The sequence below is a fragment of the Labrus mixtus genome, chromosome 8, assembly GCF_963584025.1.
Source record: "Labrus mixtus chromosome 8, fLabMix1.1, whole genome shotgun sequence".
Lineage (NCBI taxonomy): Eukaryota > Metazoa > Chordata > Actinopteri > Labriformes > Labridae > Labrus > Labrus mixtus.
In genome coordinates, this window is record NC_083619.1 from 19,997,979 (window position 1) to 20,019,730 (window position 21,752).

The following is a 21,752-nucleotide window of genomic DNA, read 5'->3' on the forward strand; positions in this document are numbered from 1 at the left end:
AAGAAAGAAGGTAAGTGAAGAAATAAGGGAAGGAAGGAAGGAAGGAAGGAAAAAAAGAAGGAAACAAATCAAACAAAAGCAATGGTAAAATTTAAGAAAAGAAAAAACAAATATTTGAATAAAGAAGGAAGGAAGGACGGACGGACGGACAAAACGATCAAAATGAAGGATAGAAATAAATGTAACAAAGAAACCAGGAAATTAAAAATAAACACTGACAGAAACAAGCAAATATGTAGAAAAGAAGGAAAGAAAGAAATGGAAAGAAGGAACTCGATTAAGAAACAGAGGAAAAGGAAAAAAATGTGATTCAAGCAGTAAAAGAGGATAAGAAAAGATATTTGTGGAGTGTTTTAGTGAGTACATGCGTCTTATATCCGCTTTCTTTATGAGATAATAACACTTTTATTCCCTGCCTCAGTTTCAGTAGATTATGTGGTTTAGTTGTTTATGTCACAGAGCTTCTTCACATCAGTGATCCTCCGAGGTTCTTGGGATTTCTCTCTGTTGGGTCACCCTCCTCTCTGACAACAGGAACAGTGCATTTATGGGACACAGTCTCCCAGAATGACGACTAAAGAGCTCTGTAGCTGCAGACTCGGGGCAAGACTAAATTTGTAATGTTGGATCCTTTTGACTGACAGAAATAAAGAGCTTTGTGCTTCACAGGGTTTTTCATCTCACTGGAGGGGTTTTCATCATGTGACTTTGTGAAAAACACAACAAAAGTTGAGGATGTGAGGGGAGAGAAGCCCCCAGTTAAACTTGTTTTCCTTTGTAATGCTTTGTTTTGGAGCCTGTATGCCTTCATTTAGTAGAAAGGACAGTGTATAGAATAGAAAAACCAGGGAGAGGGAATGACATGCAGGAAAGGGGCTGAGTCCGCTTCAAGGACTACAGCCTGGGGTGAGCCACCTAACCACCCGAGGTCAACTTTTTCCTGAGGGTCGAGAGAAGAAAGGGAGTTTAATTTTGTATTTCTGTAGTTCAATCAACAACTTCTTCAAGTTCAACCAATATGTAAAACATCTTTATACAATTGTAATGTTGGGATCCAACTTCTTGAATAACCAGCCCTAATGCCCATCTCTGCCATGGGCACTTTTATGTGAAATGCTCTTGATCTACATGAAGGCACCTCCAGAGTGCTGCTGGCATGAAGGCGATGGTGATATATCTTAAAGGTACACTATGGAGTTTTGGTGGTGAAATCTGAAAGTAGGAGAAGTGAAACAATTCTATGCATATTTGTAACTGAATACACAAATGTGTCCCTGGAACACTGTTTGGAGCTTAAAAGCGACCAGGAGAGTTCCGGTTTCACTGTCACGGGCCCTCCACCGTCACTTCTCGCGTATCATTTTATCTTCAAACAGTGTTACAGGGACCACATTTTCCTCCAAGGACATCTTGTGTATTGAGTTATGAACATATACCACAGAATCTGTACGTTTCTCCAACTTTCACATTTCTCTCCCAAAACGACATAGTGCAGCTTTAAAGATTCTATTTGTAGTTTTTCAGTCCAGACAAGTGTGTCATTTTGGGTGTTTGAAGTCAGCATGGCCTCTTAAGAACTCATATCTACATTGCAAAAAGGCTGATGTTTTTCTTGCTTTCTGACCAAATATTAAATTCTGTTAATTATTAATGGAGTTAACTGATTAGCTGTCATAATTAACATTTTTGATTAACTGTGCGTCCTCTGCAAAGCTCTGGACATCGATCTAAACTTTTCCCCCGAAGCAAGGAAGCAAGGTATCGGAGTTAAGTCCTGAGTATACTTGCTTTTAACTACATGTACGCTAACTCATGACATCAGCCTGGCGTGTCCTGCGTGGTTTGGAGTGTGGGTTGTGTGCGTCCTCAGAAATTAACTCCACTCGTCCGCGAGACGCAATGAGCATATAACCACTAGGAGCAGTGTCGAGTTGTATGGTGATGAGACCGTAAATGACAACATCAGAGACACCAGAGAGCCACTATAACAATGGTGGAAAGTTTTGAAAAAAGGTTAATGGATCAAGTCCGCAACTACTCGCACTATGATGTGTCATTGCTGTTGCATAGCAACAAACATGTTTGCCAAAATAGCTGGCGGCAGATCATTGTTTTACACCGTCTGATTTATGTGGTGCTCCCTCTACAGGAATCGTCCAGTAGCATGCGCGGTACGTAGGCAAGTGTGTGAACATTGACGCTCACGCCGCAGCTGCTTGTCTCTGCGTACGCGTGGTTCAAAAGCATGTACAGTATATTCAAGCCTTTACTCTTGAGGGAGTTAGAACTTTAGCTGAAAGAGACTTAAAGCCACTGAGGGGGAAACTGTGAAGCGACCAGGTGTTACGACAAAATCTGTGTCTCTTCAAAAGACAGCCGTTTTATGCTACAGAAGCTTCCACTCCCTGGAAAAAAAAACAAGTCAGGAGAAGAATTATGATATCATTATTAGCTTGTCATATTTCTGTCTCTCAGTCCACAAGCTAGTGAGGGGAATGTTTCCGGACTCTGGCCCGATTGGAAAATAAGTCATTCTTCATTAGCTGGAGCTCCAACTCAAACACACTCTTATCTGCCACGCAGGCCAAGCAATATGTCAAAATGATAGGGAAATTGGAGAAGGCTCTGTCATTATTAGGGCGAGGCAGATGGTGTCCCATATTGCTCCTGATGGGAAAAGGGAAGGATGAGTCATCTGACAGCTCTGAGCTCCTCGTTTGAGGCGACCTGCAGCATGTAAACCCATCCTTTGTGTGTTTGTTTATAATGTGATTGTGTGTCTTACCTTGCATAAAGAGGAGGTGGGGAGAAAAAAAGGTTAAAATGACTCCACAGCAGGAGAGAAAAAGTCGTGACAGAGGAGCGATAGCAGTTTTCTCTTCATACTGTGTGCTGGCATTTTACTGCTCAGTGGGATAACACTTGTGTTTTTATGATAATACATGGGCCTTACACCTAAAGCCTATTTTGGGCCTCGTTATCACTAAGCTGACACAGGACAGACCAATGTATCTGAGATGGTTAAATGAAAGTGATGCCATGGGTTTTTTTTGTATTAACGTGGCGCGTTTGCCTTTAGAGACCATATTTGTTTTTCCTCTTGGATTCCTGCTTCATATGTCCCATGAAAGATTGGAGACACATGCACTGACAAAAAATAAAGTTCTACTTGACTTATGTGTTACTTTAAAACTTGCACAAAGACTACTTGTAAGGAGGAAAAGACAAGACAAAAGACATTTCTCTTAAAATGTAACTTAAAATTCAACTTGCATTATGTCTAATCATCCATACACCAACCTGGACTTCTGTTTTACAGGAAGGACGAGTATTTGCTGTCTCAAGCTTTGCAACCCTTTGGATTTTCTTGTCAATTGAATGTTTGGACTTTTGGTCATTTTTAGGACCCTTAAGATTGCCCTTATTCTCAGGGAGTGTTCGCTGTTTCTTCTACATTTGTTTTTAAGTCGAAACCATTCAGCCAACCAATTGACAACAGAATATTTCTTATTAGAACATTAGTAATCTACTTGCACAAATTCTTGGTCTAATAGAGTCGGCTTAAACATTTTCCACCTTTTTTTATTTATTTGAGAATATATCAATTTGGAGAGTTTTGGTTTCTTTTTTACACATTTATTGAAAGTTTGCATAAAAAAAAGTGTTGGGTCAGCAGACTTGAAGAGGTGGGAGTACATATGTAATAAGTCACTCAAGATCCTTGGCCAAAAATGTAAGTTCTACGATCTGCTCTTCACCTTGGTAGTTGTCATGCTATTAACATTTTGCTTTTATCTCATGAATCCAAGTCGTATGTTATTAACCTTATAGCTGCTTCATCTAACCTGAATTCCCTGATTCCTGATGAATTGTTGTGGCATGATACTAATGAGTCAGAGCTGCAAAGATGCTTCATGTTTAACACTTCAAAAAAAAAAAAAAAAAAAAAAGGTGGTTTGGAGGAATTCACCCAGCTGGGGTGTTGGAGTAAGTGTTTGTTTGCCCTTGATACTGGAGAGGTTAGATGTGATGAGACACGCTATGATTGTGTTGCCTGAGAGAGACAGCCACACAGTGAGAGAGAGAGAGAGAGAGAGAGATTTCCCTCCCTCTGGAGAGCGCCCCTCATTTGGTTCCTACAGCATCACAGTTGTTTTTGTCACAACCAGAGCCCCATATGTCTGTGAGAGCTGGTCTGGCACAGCAGGTCAAAGCAACAAGCCACAGCAACCATCTGGCACCATATTTGTCAAAATGTCAGGTGGGTTTGATTCCCTGCCCTTCACCTCCCCGACGCTCTCCTCTGGCATGTCAGTGTGCACATCAGGTGACAGCTTTCAAGTGTGTGTGCTTGTGTGTTTGTGTTCTGTTCTGTATGAGTTGGCGTTTTCCTCTGAGTGACACATGCCGGCCACTTCCTGCAGGGCAACTCTAACCTTTTCTGTCATTTCTCTTGGCAGCTATTCTGTCATCATCATCATCACTTTTTTTTTTTTTTTTTTTTTTTTTTTTTTACTTTTTCTATCCATCTATTTTTCACTCCTGCTCCCTTTGTTCTCCATTCATCAGTCTTTTGTTCTTTCTGCCCATTTTTATTTTTTGACTCTCTTCCTCTTTGGTTTATGCTGTCATGTTGATGTATCTGGTTCAGCACCAGTCACTCTTTCACTCTCCTTTCTCTCCTTCTGTCATCTCTGTCTCTCGTTTTTTTCTCACTTTTGCTGTCATGTCAGTGCTCTGCTAACTGTCCTCTGCTTTGTCACTCTCTATTCTCTGCCTGTGTCTCTGCTACAGAGTTTCCACAGATGTGGAGTCTTCAGCCTTTTTTTTTCTCTTTTTTTTTTTTACTTAATATCGCTACAGCAAAGAAGAAAATCCAGCCCCATGAGGTTTGTGAAAATGCACACATGTACTCTGAGGGGAACTATAGAGGGACCTGGATTGCTGATGCAAAAAAGCAGGGGAAAGAAAAAAAAATGTAACTAGAAGGGTTTCTGGAAAATGCAGACCAAAGCTGACAGTTCAGTCTACTATGACCTGCAAATCTGCACGCACCAGCATCTTTATATGTTTGGATATACCATGTATGTAAGCACTCAACACAAGATTTCTACTTGGTCTTTAGTCTTGCTTGTTTGTTGGTCAAATCAGATTCCTCGCCATAAATGTATGGCTTCTTCCTTCCTGCTAAGTTTCATAACAAACTGGACAAGAAATGTATCTTAATGCTCTGCAAACATAACATGAAATGAATAAGACAAAAAGCACTTTTACAATTCCGGAACTTACAACATACACATCTCATTTCAAGTTCAAGTGCGGTTCTCAGGACTTCTTAGGTTACCATTAAGTCAATCCCAGATGCCATTGGTTATTTTCTGGTGACATAAATCCAGTGGGAGCAACGATCGTCTTTCCTGGGCTTCCAGCGAAGCAGTCAGTCGATGATAAAGGACTTCTGGTCAAGGCTTCCTTCCCCATGTGTCCCCTTTGTTTCCAGTCCGAATCCAGGTTGAAGTCACAGCTATCTATGCGTCCATATTTCAGATTAAATGCTTTGATTAATGCTAAATCATGACAATATGACAGCTGATGAGCAGGGTTCAGTCCCATACAGCTTCCACATATTCTGTAAACGGAGAATCCCCCAAAGGCTGCTGGAAGTTAGGGACAATTTTAAATTGTATTTAATTACCTGTTGTGGATATTTCATAAAGAGAGAACAGTTCAAAAATCCTACAGCCGCAGAAATGATTAACTGGAACACGTGAAACCAGGTGAAAAATGTGATGTAAGAATGAGAAAAAAATGGATCTTCCCTCTCCTTCCTTTACCATGATTAATGTAACTATGTACAGAATATATTATATGTCGTGAAAAAATCTGATGGGAAATTAATTTGAAAAATGTTAATGAATAAAATTACCATATATAAATTGATGAAATTAGATATATGACATTTCATAAAATTTAAGTACGAAAAAAAATAAAAATCCAATAAAGCTACTAAGCAGTGCTTGGCAAGAGCTGCTTAATTACTTTGAAACATTGCCCACAACAGCCTCATCTGCCCACAGAGGCTGCAGAGGTGTGAGAGAAGTGTTTTTGTTTTTTTTAAGGTGGTTTACTTACTGGTGCATTGTCTAATTCTAGTGTGATAATATGATTAAAAAAAAAAATTTTCTTAGAGCTCAATAACTTGGAAGAAAGTCTGAGAAAAACAATATTAAGGAAAGCACATTAAAAGTATGTCCCTCTGTGGAATATGTGTTCTATTTTTAACCTGTACAAAACAGACTAACAGACAATAACTACAAGAAATGAGGGCTGTAATGATCACTATCATAATCCTTATGATCATGTTTTGGGGGAAAATGAGGATAACAGGAAATATTTTCCTTTTCTTTAAGGTTTATTTGATTCATATTTAGTGGACCTCCTGTATGGGGCATTTGGGCATGACAGTTAGTAGTAGGTAGTTAGTTTTTAAACATGGCACCAATGGGAATTGAATTCCGGACTAAATATATCAAAAGGTTTGAGTCGTCCATGTGAATAAGGGCTGCACAGTAAATCTGCTCTACGCAAAGATTTACATTCCCAGTGTTATTTCAGCCTTGGTCTCTTGAGACTTTCTGGCCTTTTCAAATCAGTGAAACCTTTAATTAGGAATAAAACCACAACATTTACTGTATATGTCAGTGTTCCATATAGAGGGAGGGATAATTATGAATCGCCTGACTCCTTTTGCTCTCTATATTAAATGTTAATATGCTCTTTTTAAATGTTATTTCATCAGCAGTAACCCAGGATTAAAAGAGAACACCTTGGACTGTCTTTATTTCCATATGGACATGCTGGTGCAGATCGCTGCAATAAAACAAAGGTTACAGTACTGTTTTTATTGGAGGGCTGTCCTGTTCTTACAACAAATTACTTGCCTCATTGTTTCGGCACAGCAGAGTAGCATATCATCATCAGCTGGTGTGTTGACGTCGCCCTGATCCACGTCTATCGACTTCGCTGAGGCGGAATAGTAATTGAACCGCCCGCCGCGGCCAGGCCTCTCGCTTTATTCGGGAGCTCCTCTGCGTCTGGTCTGCCAGAAAGTCATTACAGCAAATTAGTTATTCTGGCCTCACGCCAACCCCGTCACGCTCTCCCCTCCTCGCTCTTTGTGTTGTGTGCCAAGCTCTCATAAAGCAGGAAACACGCTGCTGCTGCTGCGAGGATGATTGAAGACTGTAAGGTTATGAATTAGATATACATAGGCGTGTGTGTGTTTGTGTTTGTGTTTGTGTGTGCACGCTTGACTGCAGTATCTAATCAGGCTTTGATGAGCCTGCTGTTTCCCAGGTGGTGCTGGAATGAAGGGATCATCATCTTTTATTAAGAAAGCATGGCCGAGTGGATTCAGTCACAAATGTCCATGCAGGTTTTTGATGAACACAATAGCTTTTCGTTCATTTGTAGTTTATCCCAGTGGACCATTTACTTACTTCCTGATGCTGTACAGTTTGGCTTTCTTTCCTTGCGTCACATTTATTCAGTTTACAGTGATAACTTTGGCAAATTGGATTTTGGAAATGTGCAATACTTTGAGGAAATAAAGGTCCTTAATGTCAGATAAAAGTGGACAAAGGCAACTTCGCATTTCTTGACAACCAAAGATTTTGCCAACTAAAAAACAACTGTTGCTGGCAGATTTGATCAGGTTTAGTTAGCGAGGTAATTGGACTACCATGGAGTTGCCAACCCTCACACTTTTGGCTCTTTATACTGCCTTAACAAACCACTGCAAAAATAGAGGAATAGATCGAGGCCTGAATGCCACTTTAGACAGTATACAGAGACTATATTACAGCTGGCCTTAAACGCCCTGTTTGCATTACATGGATTAATGTAGGCTTGCACACACCGGTCTCTCCAAAATCACAAAACCAGTTAGATATGATCTACATTGTCATATCTTTTACAAATTAAGTTTTTTAAACGTACTGTCCTGTGTCTTTGTCCAATTCAGTGTTTCCCCTACCATTATATTACTTTTTCTTTTTTTTTTTAAAGATTTATTTTTGGGCTTTTTGTGTAGAATTTTTCCCTATTAATCTGTAGTCTTGAAGCATTTTTTATACTGTGGAGCTCTGTGTTAAATCCATATCATTAAAGTATTTCATGTCTATACAATATCCTATTTGGCACTACCTGCAAAAGCCCAGTAGTATTTACACTTTATACTCTCTTTATTGTAGGGATAGGATAGTGGATAGAGTCGGAAATCAGGGAAAGAAGTCATTTAAGGATACCTTTCCCATAGAAAAGGACAGCTGTCATTAAAAGTAACGCATGAACACCAAGATTCCTTCAAGTGTTTATGTCGGCGTGTCGGCATGTCGGCTTGTCTCCACCCCCCCAACGCTTTAAACCGAGGGGAAACACTGCAATTTTACTATCTACCTCTTGCACATGTTTTCCAATGTGGTTTTTATGCTACAAATGGCAATAAACTGAACTGAAATTAACTGAATTCAAGGGTCTACAAAATATATTTGAGAGCAGCTTTAGTAGCGTCTTAGATGAATGAGCTCTGTGGCTTTTAATATAATCACGGTTGAACATGATAATAATCCTGCTGACTATTTATCCGCCCAGATAGTTGAGTTTTTATTGCTACGTCCAGGTCTCTAGATGAGAGCTATTTCATCCGTGAAAAATGAATTGATTGATCAGAATCATTTCCCAAAATGAAGGACCTGAAGAGATAAGCCACAAAATTAACTTTATGACGAAGAGAGACTTGTCCTCCAAGAGTTTAATGAACTATTATATCATCAGCCAGTCATATGCAAAGGGATCTCTGAGGTGATTTGAGTGAGGAATACTGTATGAGGTTTGATGATCATTTGGTACGTATAGCGGCATGAGTCACAAAACATCCCACGTCGGTCACCCTCAGAGACAAGTCGTTTTTAATTCACACAGTATTTCTTTCATCTTTCTTCCTCGAGCTGATTCGTTCTCAGCCTCGGTTTCCTGAGAATTAAAAGTTTAAGGTCGAATCTCACAGCTTCTGATAGTTCGTGTCACCTGTTGGGAAGCAGCAGTCGAACATTTTCACGCAAGAAAGGAAAAGTTTCACACTGTGCCCTTAGCCATGAGACATTGCACAAAATCATGAGACTACATTTCTATTTCACCTTCTACTGTGATGTCTGCTGAAGAAACACCCTGTATATAAACGAGTGTCTGGAAAGCTTTCTCTTTGAGAAGTCAGAAGTGTTGTGCTTGACAGCATGTTGTCAATGCTATCTTTCAAAAAGGGTTAATGCTTTAAGGTGAAGGCTTACACATTGTGTAAAGTCACAGGGGTGTGACGCTTTCTACTTTTGGCTGCTATTGCTGGACTGTCAACTCATTTAAATATTGTAAATAGTAGGACGAAGACGCTAACATTAGCCTCAATGCTTATCATCCTGGACTAGCTTAAAAACAATGACATACTATACAATGGCTGGGATGGCTTTCACCCAGGATTCCTTTAAAGCTGTCACATTTCCCTAATTAATGTTTGGCATATAACTTGGAAATAATGATTGTTTTCTTTTGTAAGCTAGTAAGCCGGACATGTTAACAAGTGTAATGAACGTTTGAACGACGTTTATTTCACTTGATGTCTTGTATGTTTGGCTAAAGAACAAAATAAATACACAATTTCACCACACTAATGACATAATAATTGAAACAATTGGGCCTACTGTTTTGGGGAGGTCATTTTCAGTGTGTTCTAAACACCAATGTTCATACTGTATGGACACACACAATAGACAGCCATAGACCCAAATCACACTCATTCAATTCAATGTCCAACCCGTAAGAGATCCGACTGTACTTCGGTAATATTTCATAAAGCGAATCACTTTTCTCTGCTTCTGAGACATCAACGTGGCGACCACACTTAAAGCTCTCGAATGACACCTCATCTGACCAATTAGACGCTTCCATTCACTGTTCCCAGCCTAGAATAGCCAATGAGAGCCTGAGTTGAAAGGCAGGTGTCTGCCCCTATTCTGACGTCTCTTCCCCCAGCCAGTTGCTCGCGACAGTGCTGGCGACTGATGTTTCTTGTAGCCAGTGAGTTTCTGGTCATGTGAATATTATGCTGCTTCAATGAAGACCTCGCATCCTGAAAGCAGTAAGACGGTTTTTAAGCCAAACTGTGACAAAGCCACACGTTATATCATCTGCAGGTCGCAGGTTTTCATAATATTCGGAAGGGTTTCAACACATTCTGAAACTATAGATTGGTAGCTTTCAAAAGAGACCGTCGTTGTGCTTGCAGTCCAGACAGTTTGAGAATAGCCTGGACTTTTGTCACAATATGTCTGGATATGAAATTTTAGGCCAATTTCCCAGGATGCTGAAGAATTAAGTCAGATAAGGTGAAATCTCTCTCTCTTCTCCTGTGGTCTCTCTCCCCCGGACTGACTGACCGGCAAAATGATAATACGAGACGCCCCACCGCCGCCTATCTGCAGGAGACTGATAAACCCTTTCACTCACACACACACACACACACACACACACACAAACACACAGAACACGAGGACACTCATACTTTCGCAAAAAAAGAAAAAAAGAAAAAGAACACAGACTCGCTGTCGTGGTAACAATCATTCAGGTAGAGCACTGGCCAAATCCTTCTCCAGAATGTGAATGTTTGTGTGTGTAGGCTGAGAACACTGGGACAAAGTCAGTCAGTCAGTCAGTCAGTCTCCCACACACAGTAGCTCGCACACGCTGTCAGAGGGAGCAGCAAAGGATTTATCTGGTGATACTCAGATACGGCTGATAGGGTTAATTGGTTTTCAGAGGGCATGTAGAGAGAGAGAGAGAGGCTGACACTGACCAGATTACTGCAGAGACAGAAGGGGAAGAGCGAGAAGCACGAGAGGAGCAGAGACAAAAAAAAAAAAAAATGTAAGTGATGACATGAGAGCAGGAAGTGAAGGAAGGAGGCAAGGATGAAAGATGTGAGCGTATAAGGGCAAAAGAGGAGGCAAATTCAATTAGATCATGGAAATGTTTATTTCTTTGATACCGTGTTGCTGTAGGCCTTTTAAAAGTTATTTCCTCTTCTCGTAATTCAACTACATTATTCCTCTCACGTATTGATTATAGTTTGGTTGCGTGTTTGTTTGAATTAGAGCCAAATTGATCAACCCAGGAAATGGCAATACATCTCATCTAAGTTGTTGTCCTGAGTTAGTTTTCAATCATATCATTTCATCCCTATCGGCACATGCTGTTCGCTAAGATATCTTGGAATTGTACATGTGTCTCACTCCCGCAATTTGATGTAATAAAAACTCCTGTAGAGCAAGATTGTTCTGTCAAAGGCCGTGTTCAGGGGCACCCTGGTAAGAGTCCCATATCACTCATTCCCTTTTCTTTCATTCAAAAGAAGAAGAAGAAAAAAAACACATCCTCCTGAGTGTCTTGTCTTGAACATATTTATTGAAACATTTTTTTCTTATATTATGTGTTCATGTAAAAATACACTCTCATCTGAGTCAAGTGGAAAACACAGTCTCCTCACAGTAAGAGGCTCTGGGCTCTCTGGGTTCATAGAGCTGAATCTGAACCCCCATGTTCTCTCTGTGTCTGCATGTGTTCACCCGCTTTCTCACACAGTCCAAAGTCATGCTCGTGAGGTTAACTGGCACGTCATAATGTCCTCAGATGTAAAAAAATGAGCATGGATGAGTGTCTGTATTAGAGCTCTAATATGAATATAAAAAGTACTTAAAATGTTCTCCTTTATTTTCTTTTTTTAGTATAAAAGATAAGATAAGTATAACATACTGTGGCTCAGTGGTAGAGTTGGTCGTCTCTAAACCGGAAGGTTGAGGGTTTGATCCCCAGCTCCTGCAGCTGCATGTCTGATGTGTCCTTGGGCAAGACACTTAACCCCAAATTGCTCCCACTGCTTCGTCTGCGGTGGTGACCTTTAATGAGCGAGATTGCTCAAAAACGTATCAGCAATGTTTTTTTTTCCCCCAATAGTACAGTAGCTGATGCTTCACCAAAATAAATTCAATCTAACTTTGTAGAGTGTTGCCTTTAGGGCTTCCTGTTTTGTTGAACTAAAACTGGAATTGTTGAAAGGTGCCTCTATTACCTTCAGGGTAAGTGAGCAACTGTTCCAGACACATTAGACCACATTTCTAAAGCAGGCGTGATTTCCACTTTCCATCACATTTGACAGATGTGTGCGTAGGGATATTATCTCACACTCAGTCAGTGTATCTCTTTCAAAAAGTTTTGCATGCACCTCGAGCCGTAAAACAGAGCTGACATATTGGCACCATGCATATTTCAGAAGAACTCTGAAAACCTCTGGTGGCAGTTCCTTTTTTTTATTATTATTTTTTTTTATTTGCAGAGTCACTTTTGTCTGCAGGCTTGTTTTGATGGTTAATTATCGATTTCATTGGTGTTGATAACAAGCTCCAGATGGTCCGGATCTCATTTCCAAATCTCACAACTCTTCCAGCGCCACCCTGCCTCACACACACTGTTGAACACATAACGGGGAGCTGCCAACAACCACAACAGGGAGTGTTCCCCACCGCAGTTTCCTGCTGTCAGTCAGTGAGTCGCTGCAGTGGACTAACTGGACACCTTGATGGAAGATGATGAGCGTTTTCCATTCAATTACCCCCACTGTATTTTCCCCAGGAAGCCAGTGATTCACCCCAGTGGTTTTTTTTAGTCAGAGGTCTCCTTTCCCAGCTGCTCTCTGCACTTGACCCCACTTAGAAACTGCTGGTGGTGCAGTGGAGATCTGTTATGGTGCAACAGTTTATCCAGTCGTAGACACATCTCCTTTTAAGGCTGCCTTTGTCAATATGTAAAATCAGCAATGAGTCAAAGGTGTGTGTGAAGGGAGATCCTTCATTTTAAGAGATTTTCGCCCAGTGTTGGTCGGCATGCAAAACCAAATCTGCAATGGTCCAAAATCTGCAAATTACCTGACAAATGTGACAAGATGCATTATCAAAGTAAGGGCCGCTGTCAGACAATTTGATTGGTGCTGGAGTCTTCTACCAGTTGAACATCTTTGTCAGGAGCTTGCTATCATTTTTTATTTCTGGATGATATGTCCTCCAAATATCGTGATGTTGAATAGGAAGAGGCCTGACTGGGAGGAAAACTATTTGTCACACACTTTCTTCTCACACTTGTCAGTAAACTCATTTATACAAGGCTGAGACCACACGCTCAAACGCATATGCACCCTGCATTTTGTACAGCCAGATAAAAAATTAATGGAGCAGAAATGTCCTTGAAAGCCAAAAGATGCCTGTGAAATTGCAAATGAGGAGCCAAAAAATCGCCCTCTGCTAAATTGGAGTCCCCTTTCTGCTTTTCACCCTGTCAACGTGTAATTTGTTTATTTGTCAAATGTTCACACATGAAGAGTTTCACTGTCCCCTGTGGGCCTCAGTAGGCAAATCGTGGCTGAACAGTCCTTTCCGGTGCATTCTGGGTGAAAAAAGAAAGTGGTAAAGGATTTTGGTCAGGAAGAAGGACAAATGCAGAGCCTGCAAGACCTGTCAACAAAATAAAAAAGATAATATTTGAAATAAAATAAAAACTCAATGCTGTGGGGGTGGAAGATGGACTGATTTGAACATAGTGGAAGGCTGCTCTACCCTCCTCCATATAACCTCTGCTCACTTTATATTGTGAGACAAAAAATGGAGCACTTTTATTTAAGTTTGAGAATATATTGAATATGTGTTATACATATTACATTAAGTCCACCAACTCCTATGCATGTATTGGTTTATTGCCACTAACCTCTTCTACAGCACAAGGATGCACTTCCTTAGAAAATGCCTCGTTGATGTCAGTAAACAGCTCCTCATATTGGTATAGCGAAGACTTGCTAAACATGAGGTAAATGTACTTTAAAGTTAGGTTTGATCTAGGCACCAAAACTACTTAAGTTTAAAAATAAGATTGGTGTGTGTTAAATTAGGTACGGTAGTTTTTCGTTTGAAGCTGCATAAGTCACATAACATAAGTGATGTATGTTAGCGGTGCTAATTGTGTTACACTATTTAAGTGTCAGTGATGCTACAAAAATGTTTCAACAAAAGTGTTGAAATGATTCTACACCTGTGTCATTACTAGAGATGCTATGCTACATAAGTCATGCTACGAAAACCACTCTTAAAAAGTGACGCTGATTAATAGGGCTGGGAATCTTTGGGTGTCTCACGATTCAATTCGATTCTTGCGGTCATGATTCGATTAAGAGTCGATTTTTGATTCAAAACGATTCGGGATCCATTGATCAGTGGATTCAAAGTCTATTTACAGTCTTCAAGATCTACTCCAGTCATCTGTGATACTGGCTGAATTTATTTTGGCATCCTACTGAGTTAAAGAGCTAGCCTTAGCAATTAGCAGTGAGTGACTGATTAGCCAAAAAAAAAAAAAAAGTTTTCTGAAAGTTATGAATTGATTTTAAATCTAAGTAGAGAAGTATCTCGATTTTTACATAAATAAAAAAAATGTTCCCCACCTCTACTGATTACGTATGTGATGCTACATACACACATAAACCAGATGGTGTCAGCTACATCCTGCAAGTGATGTAAACTCCTTCGTGGCATTAGGTGATAATTAAAGATGTAGAGCCAAATAAAGTGGACATGCTGTGAGGTTCATACACAGATGTCTTATTAAAATAATGAACAATGACCGCACTATAACTTAATGGGTTTAGGAGACTTAATGGGTTTAGGAGAACAGAGAGGGCTTGCTTTTTTTTTGGAAAGTTATATTGGCTTTCCCGCAGAGACCTACGAAGCAGAGAATCTCATCTTCCTGTCCCCTGCAGTCCCTGACTCCTTGTTTCTGTCTCTCAAACACAAACAAATGCATATATTTGAAATGAAATTAGACTCTCCATCTGTATTGATCGTAGCTCGCAGCTCTAAAACAACACCAACTTCACTTCAGAAGTTAAACTTTGTGAACTTTTTGCAGAGGGCGGAAAAACAAATAATCTATAAAAAAAAAGTCTCACAAAATGATTATATTTAAAAAAAAAAAAAAGAAATCAGATGAAAAACTGTATGTTTTTGTTTTTTTTGTGAAAAGAGCACTTTTCAAAAACAATAACTTGAGTTTAACAATTTGACAACTCTGGTTTCGGGAATTGTTGCCTTGCATTTGATTAATAGTAAAGAACAGCTGTCCTCCGTCCAACAAGTCTGTTGTTGATCGTCCATGAACGCTGCCTTACTTCTTCTTGTGCTCCCGACAAAATGACTATGACTGTGTAGTAATCATCATGTATTCTGAAAAATGTTGGTGTTCTTGCCGATGTTATACATGATGTTATATTCAATTCAATTCAAAACCTTTATTTTAACTCGAAAGACAACTCTAAGCTGTTGTTAGACTGTATAAGATACAGATATTAAACAGATCTTGTAAATTAACATTTTTCATTTGACTTTCAGTATGGGCTTGTAAAGATTTGTGTCAAACACACAAAATACTCCAGACTGTAGCCAACTCTGAATCTGAATACACAATACATTTTTAAAGTAGAAAAACAAAATCCAAACCTACCATGATCAGCATGATGCAATTTCTATTTAAGCAACCAGGAAGTGGTAAAGGCGTAAAGTCTCAAGTTTCAACCAATCACATCATTTCTCTAATTTACAACATTTTAAATAATTGGTAAGGTTAACAAAAAAATCAGGACGCAAATCCATTAGACTTAAAATGTACCGAAAACTGTTTTGTTATTTGCACAACATTTGCATTATCATTTGTAATATAAGTGGCACACACTTATATTAATATATAAATTGTCCTAACATCTTTATGTTAGGAACATTTACTTACTATAGCCTCAAGATGATTTATTGGATTGCGTGTAGAAGTTCATGATCAGAAGTAGTCCAGGATAATTAAAAACATGATGTGCAAAGATGCCTTTAAATCGAAACACTGATTACTTTTAAACAAAAATTAATTATTTTCTTTCCAAAAAACAACTGAATGCTTGTGTCAAAAACTCAATTGTCCTTCCATGTCAGCAGCTGAACTTTCTGCCCTGAAGTCAGAGCTTACATTGGTCATATTTTGCTTTTCTGACCTCGTATGATTTATTTCTATCCTTATGATCTGACTGTTGTTCAAAAATAGACAGAGGACCACTTCAGCTGATATTTTCAGCCCCAGTGGATTTGTGACAATAGATTTTATTTTTGTTACCTGCACAGGGGATTACGCGCTCAAATCCCAGGTATTAGTGGGTTTACCAGGAGGATTACACATTGTACTTGATTCATGGTCAGTCCGAGCTGATAATGCACATGTATGGATGCAAGTGTACCTCCAGAAAGACAGATAAATGAACTCTATTGTGAGCAGTGAGAGTGAGAGGCAGCGGATGCGATTAATCACCTCTTAGATTTCTTTTTTTTATGCTCTCATAAGTGGGAGGTTTTCCCTAATGACAAAACCATATGTGACTGCAGCAAACGTTGTACCCATGGTTCATTGTTCTGCTGAAGGTACTCAGGCATTCATCCAACTGGGGAGTCCTTTTTTATCACGATATGAGGGATGAAGCTTTGCACTGGGACCAATTCTCATTTACATAAACAAATGTAATCTTGTCATGTGGGACCGCTCACATCTCAGATTTTTACATAAGTACTTAACAGTGCCACACTAGTCAGATTTACATGGAACTCCACATCACAGTCGTCATAAATGGAGGCTTATTTCCCGTGTAAATACAGTAGATTTCTTGGTTGCTCACTGTGAGGGTTAACTTTACGACAGGAACGTGAACTCTTACTTAGTTCAATGAATTTAGGAATGTCATGTATACACGTGTATCCAGTCTGCAGTTGCTTCTGAGACATCGCTAAATCATTTTATCCATCAAACAACAATAAGAAGTAGTAAATCAAAGGAAGTGTAAAGAATTTTGCCACTCCACTTTTAAACCTTATTTCAGTACTGAGAGTGTGCTTACTAGTTTTTCACTTTGATATCTAATTTCCAACCCTGCATACACACAGTATTTTCTTTACCCATTGTGTTAAATGTAGTTCCTTAGATTTTGCCTCATTAAAAACCTAAAAAAAAAAAAAAAATTAAATTGTATTATTATTGAACTTTCTTGCAGAATGTGCAACATTTTACACATATTGTAAATACTGTAACTGAGACCTGCCTTTATTTGGGAAAACGTGCAGCAACACCAGGCTAGTAAAAGAGACCGGGCCTTAATTTGGGATGGGCTTTTATTTGAAGTTTTACAGTATATCTAATTTGCCTCTAAATAATCCAGGAAAAAAGTTTTGATTTCAATTTCAACCATTCTGCTTTTTTGCTGATTATTTGTCTCAATATTTTGCTTATAAGTGTTCTGACATTACCAATTTCATTTTGGTCTAATAATTTAAGTTTTTCTTTTAACCATATTAGTACATTTATTTTCTCTGCTGCTTTTTTTTAAACAATATACAGAAGCAGCCGCTGACCCCACAGGAGCTTCCATTGTTGTGCTGGCTGATGCTACAGTGCATATAAGATTATACTTGTATACTTGCTCAGGGACTTGAGCCCCTTTGTGCTAAGATAAATGGAATAGCATTTACTAAGTGAATTAAATTGTGCCCCGAGGGAAAATCTTCCTGATGATTCAGTATGTTAATGCATGTACCAGGTACTGACAGTACAAAGGCTTTGAATTTTTATCTTCCCCCTGGACAGCACATCCGTTTCTCTCTGTCCTCTTCCTGGCTTTATTCACTGTTCTGACTAGAATATTCTCAGAGAACATATGATGAGCATGGCCTGCCACGGTCTGTGCCATAGAGTGTCATGCTGCACAGTAGCTTCACTTCCTTCTTGCTGACCTCCCTGCAGTTTGACATGGACTTGGCTTTCGCCTGAGCCAGCGGTTTCAGAAAGTCTCCGCAGAGAGAGGGACGTAAAGTACAGTGTCTTGTGCATTATGGAATTTATATCTGTCATATGAATTAACTTCAGCTATCTTCCATTGCTGTGCTGCTCTGCAAGAATGCATTTATCTTAGCCATAGTGTTGAACCTGGGCCATGCAGGGACAGAAAAACAGATGCATTTCGCTGCAGCAGTCGACTCTCTTGGGGTCAACACACATATAATTTCATGCTGCATGAAGAGATAAAAACTGACCTCCAAGGAAATTCTCTTCCATTTCAGCCTGGAGCTTATTTTAAACAATTTTGGCCGTTATGAACCCTTTTCCTCTTTGTTATCATGTGTGTCTTCCTCAGATACAGATACTCTTGTTACTGTAGGGTTCTGGTGTTGCCTAGGTTCTTATGACAGGTCCTATGATGTGTGGTTTAATTACACTGGTTGGGTTGTTTTGCTGCTTGGTTCTTTTGTTGTCTTTGTTTTTTGTGTTTCTTTGGTTCTTTTGTGTTTGGGTCCTTCTGCTTTGTTCTAATGTTGCTTCCGCTTTTGTGTGAAAGCACTTTTTTTAAACCTGTGTTTTTGAACGTGTTCTTTTTTTATGTGTAGGCAGCATGTTGTTAGTGTCAGAATGTGAATTTCAATCTGATTTTGTATTTATCATTTAAGATGTGCTGTAATCTACATCACCTTATTTGCATGCAATCCAAATAAATCAAATCCTCTTCAGTCAGATGTGTCGTCATGCCAGAGATGTTTAAATGTATTAAGGGCCATTAGCCGACTGTTTGGTTGGCTAGCTAGCAAGCCAACATCTGCAGTCAGCAGTAATTACAGACATTGAGTGTTTAAAATACAGCATGAATCTACGTCAACAGATGAACTAATGGTTGGCTAAATGTTTTTTGGCTGTGTTACAGGGACTTTATGGTATTTTTTATCTATTATAGATAAACTACATCATCATGCTAACACTTAATTTGTGGTAACGGTTAGGGATTACTATGAAACATTTTTGAGACAGAAGCTGCTAAGCTTCTTGTAGAAATCCAAAATAAGTTAATTATTGTCTTGCACGAATCAAATCAAACATAAACACAGAAAATAGCCCCACTAATAACTGTTTTTTTACACAGGTCGTAGCCTGTGAGGCAGCTAGCCAGCCATGTAAGCTGTTAGCTGCCTTCTTCTGCAGTAATTATAACCCTGAGTTGATTAAATTTTCATACACAGCCCCATTCTACTTAAATAGGAGTAAACAAAAAAAAAAAAAATATTGAAATAGACTTGGACTTTTCTTTAATGTGCAACAGACTCAAAATCAGATATATTTCTGTTTGAGGAAAGCAATCTTTTCTTTGAACTCAGAAAAAAAAAACCTTTGATCTGAACCTGACCTCTTTTGGCTTGGTCTGACTCTTTCTCTCTGTTTATTATAACAGTGCCTTTAGCATTTTTAAATCTGCTTTCTATACATTCATAATTTACAAATGCCGGTGGTTTCTGCACCATATCACACAGCACCCAGATTTACTCAAAACAGCCTGTTTATAGTTCTTGGCAGAAATGATTTTCTCTTTTTCATTTAGATACCTTGTTCTAGCAAGCAATGCTTCACAAATGACAACTAGAGGTCATGTGTTTTAAAATTCTAAAAATCTTATTTTTATTATTTTTAATTAAACATGCTTATATTGCTACGACAAAGGATTAGGGCCACGTTCATTTTTTTAATTTTATTTTTATTTTGAGATTAAAGTTGTAAATTTACGACATTAAACTCGTAAATTTACAAGAATAAATAAAAGTTCAAATTAAAGTCCAATTAAAATAATCTCGTAAATTCGAGACCAGCCTTCGCAAAATGATGAAAGTAGAACTCTTAAAGTATTTTCCTCTGCAGACAACTTCCTCCCAGTCAGTGTGGTTCTTTCTTCAGTTTCTTGCAGTATCTTTTCAGGGTGCTGATATTTTATGACAATGTGAAGATGATGATGTGCCAAAAGCATGTGTAGTTTCATATCTGCATAAGTGAAGCCCCAACACAACTATTTGTGTCTGTTATCGGTCTGCCTTGTTAAAGTGTCTCATGTGCAGAACCAGTTTGTGTCCTGTTCATCATTTTACAGATAAACAGATAAACAAGGTCAAAACTTCTCTTGAACTAACTGTTTTTACCGACTACACAAGGAAGTAGCCTATTTCCTTATTAGTGAAACCTGTAGGACAAGATGCTCCATGTTTGTTATTTGAGAACAGGATGCTGCTGCCCTTCTGATATAGACTAAAATAACGACTTTATTATTTTATTCTTTAAAGACTTTAAGAGTTCTACTTTCATCATTTTTGCGCAGACTGGTTTCGAACTCGTTAATTTACGAGATTAAACTCATAAATTTACGACTTTAATCTTGTAAATGTCCGACTTTAATCTCGAAATTTAAATTATTATTTTTTGTAACGTGGCCCTAATCCTCCGTCGTATATTGCACATCCTGATTTGTTTTTCAGATTACGCCAATTTTTCAAACAAATCCTTTCAAGCAAATGACACACTTCTCGTCCGTGTGTGAACAATGAACTGATGAACTATTTTGTGTTATTTTTTTTTTCACAGTTGGGTGAGGAAACCTTCAACCGAGCTAAACTGTTGAACGTTGGCTACACGGAGGCTCTGAAGGAGGCAGAGTACGACTGCTTCATCTTCAGCGACGTAGACCTGATCCCAATGGACGACCGCAACCTGTACCACTGCTACGACCAGCCGAGACACTTTGCCATTGCTATGGACAAGTTTGGCTTCAGGTGAGGGATTCTGATCTTCACTCTGGATTGAAGTGCTATGAGGGAGCTAAGCACCCAAATTCAGAGGACAAGTGTCTATTTGTACTAACCTATAAAGTCTCAATACAGTTGAAACTATTTGAATGCCTTAAGGATTATAATATTAAAAATAATCAAATTTATTTATACCATTCAGTACATCTGAATTCATCCCCCTTAATGGTGAAATAAATTAAGTTTAAAATGTACACAGACACATTTCCCCATACACAAACTCATAAATCAGGACATCTCTGGCTTGGCGGAGAGTTGCACCTTGAAGGATGTACTTGCCAGTGGTTTCCCTTCCTGTCTGTTTAAATTCTGATTTTACTGTATTATATCAGTGTCAGTTAATTACACTCTGCAAATGGTATACATGTAAAATTAGAATACCCATTTGCAGCATAAAAACAAAAACGACCCACAGTCTTTGTTGTGACAGACAATTGGCAGTACAAATTTTTCTTGACCCTCATTATAATCTAATATTATTTCCTGTTGCTAAATAAGCATGAACATGTCACAGCTCACAACTTCCATTTGGTCAGACTTCTGTCCCAAACAAAGAGCTTATGAGACAGAGCTTGACTAACAAGTGAAGACTTCCCCTCAGAAAAGAGCTGCTAAATGTAACCTGGTCATTGTTGTCTGAATACTTGACATGCTAGATCAACTTGTGTGAAGCAAAGGTTACTGAGCAGTCTTCTGCAATTACTGTTCGTGTTGCATAAAGGAGAAGTTCAAGATAACCAAAAAAATGGTCGTCTACAACAAAGCTTTGAATAAAGACTTACAGTGCACTTGATGAATTTCAAGAAATGCAAAACATTATATAGTTTAAGCTTCTCAAATTTTAAGACTTGCTACATGAGATAGACAGTATGAAAAATGATCATACAAATTCTGCATAAAATCTTG

At 38.8% G+C, this 21,752-nt stretch overlaps 1 protein-coding gene across 1 annotated transcript in view; it reads left to right on the top strand.

The window, feature by feature from the left end:
- b4galt2 (UDP-Gal:betaGlcNAc beta 1,4- galactosyltransferase, polypeptide 2) overlaps nucleotides 1-21,752 on the top strand; it is a 143,920-nt gene that overhangs the window by 89,540 nt on the left and 32,628 nt on the right. The window contains exon 4 of the mRNA XM_061045029.1: nucleotides 20,626-20,813. Within this exon, the coding sequence (XP_060901012.1) occupies nucleotides 20,626-20,813 (188 nt within the window). The remainder of the gene's footprint in view (nucleotides 1-20,625; nucleotides 20,814-21,752) is intronic.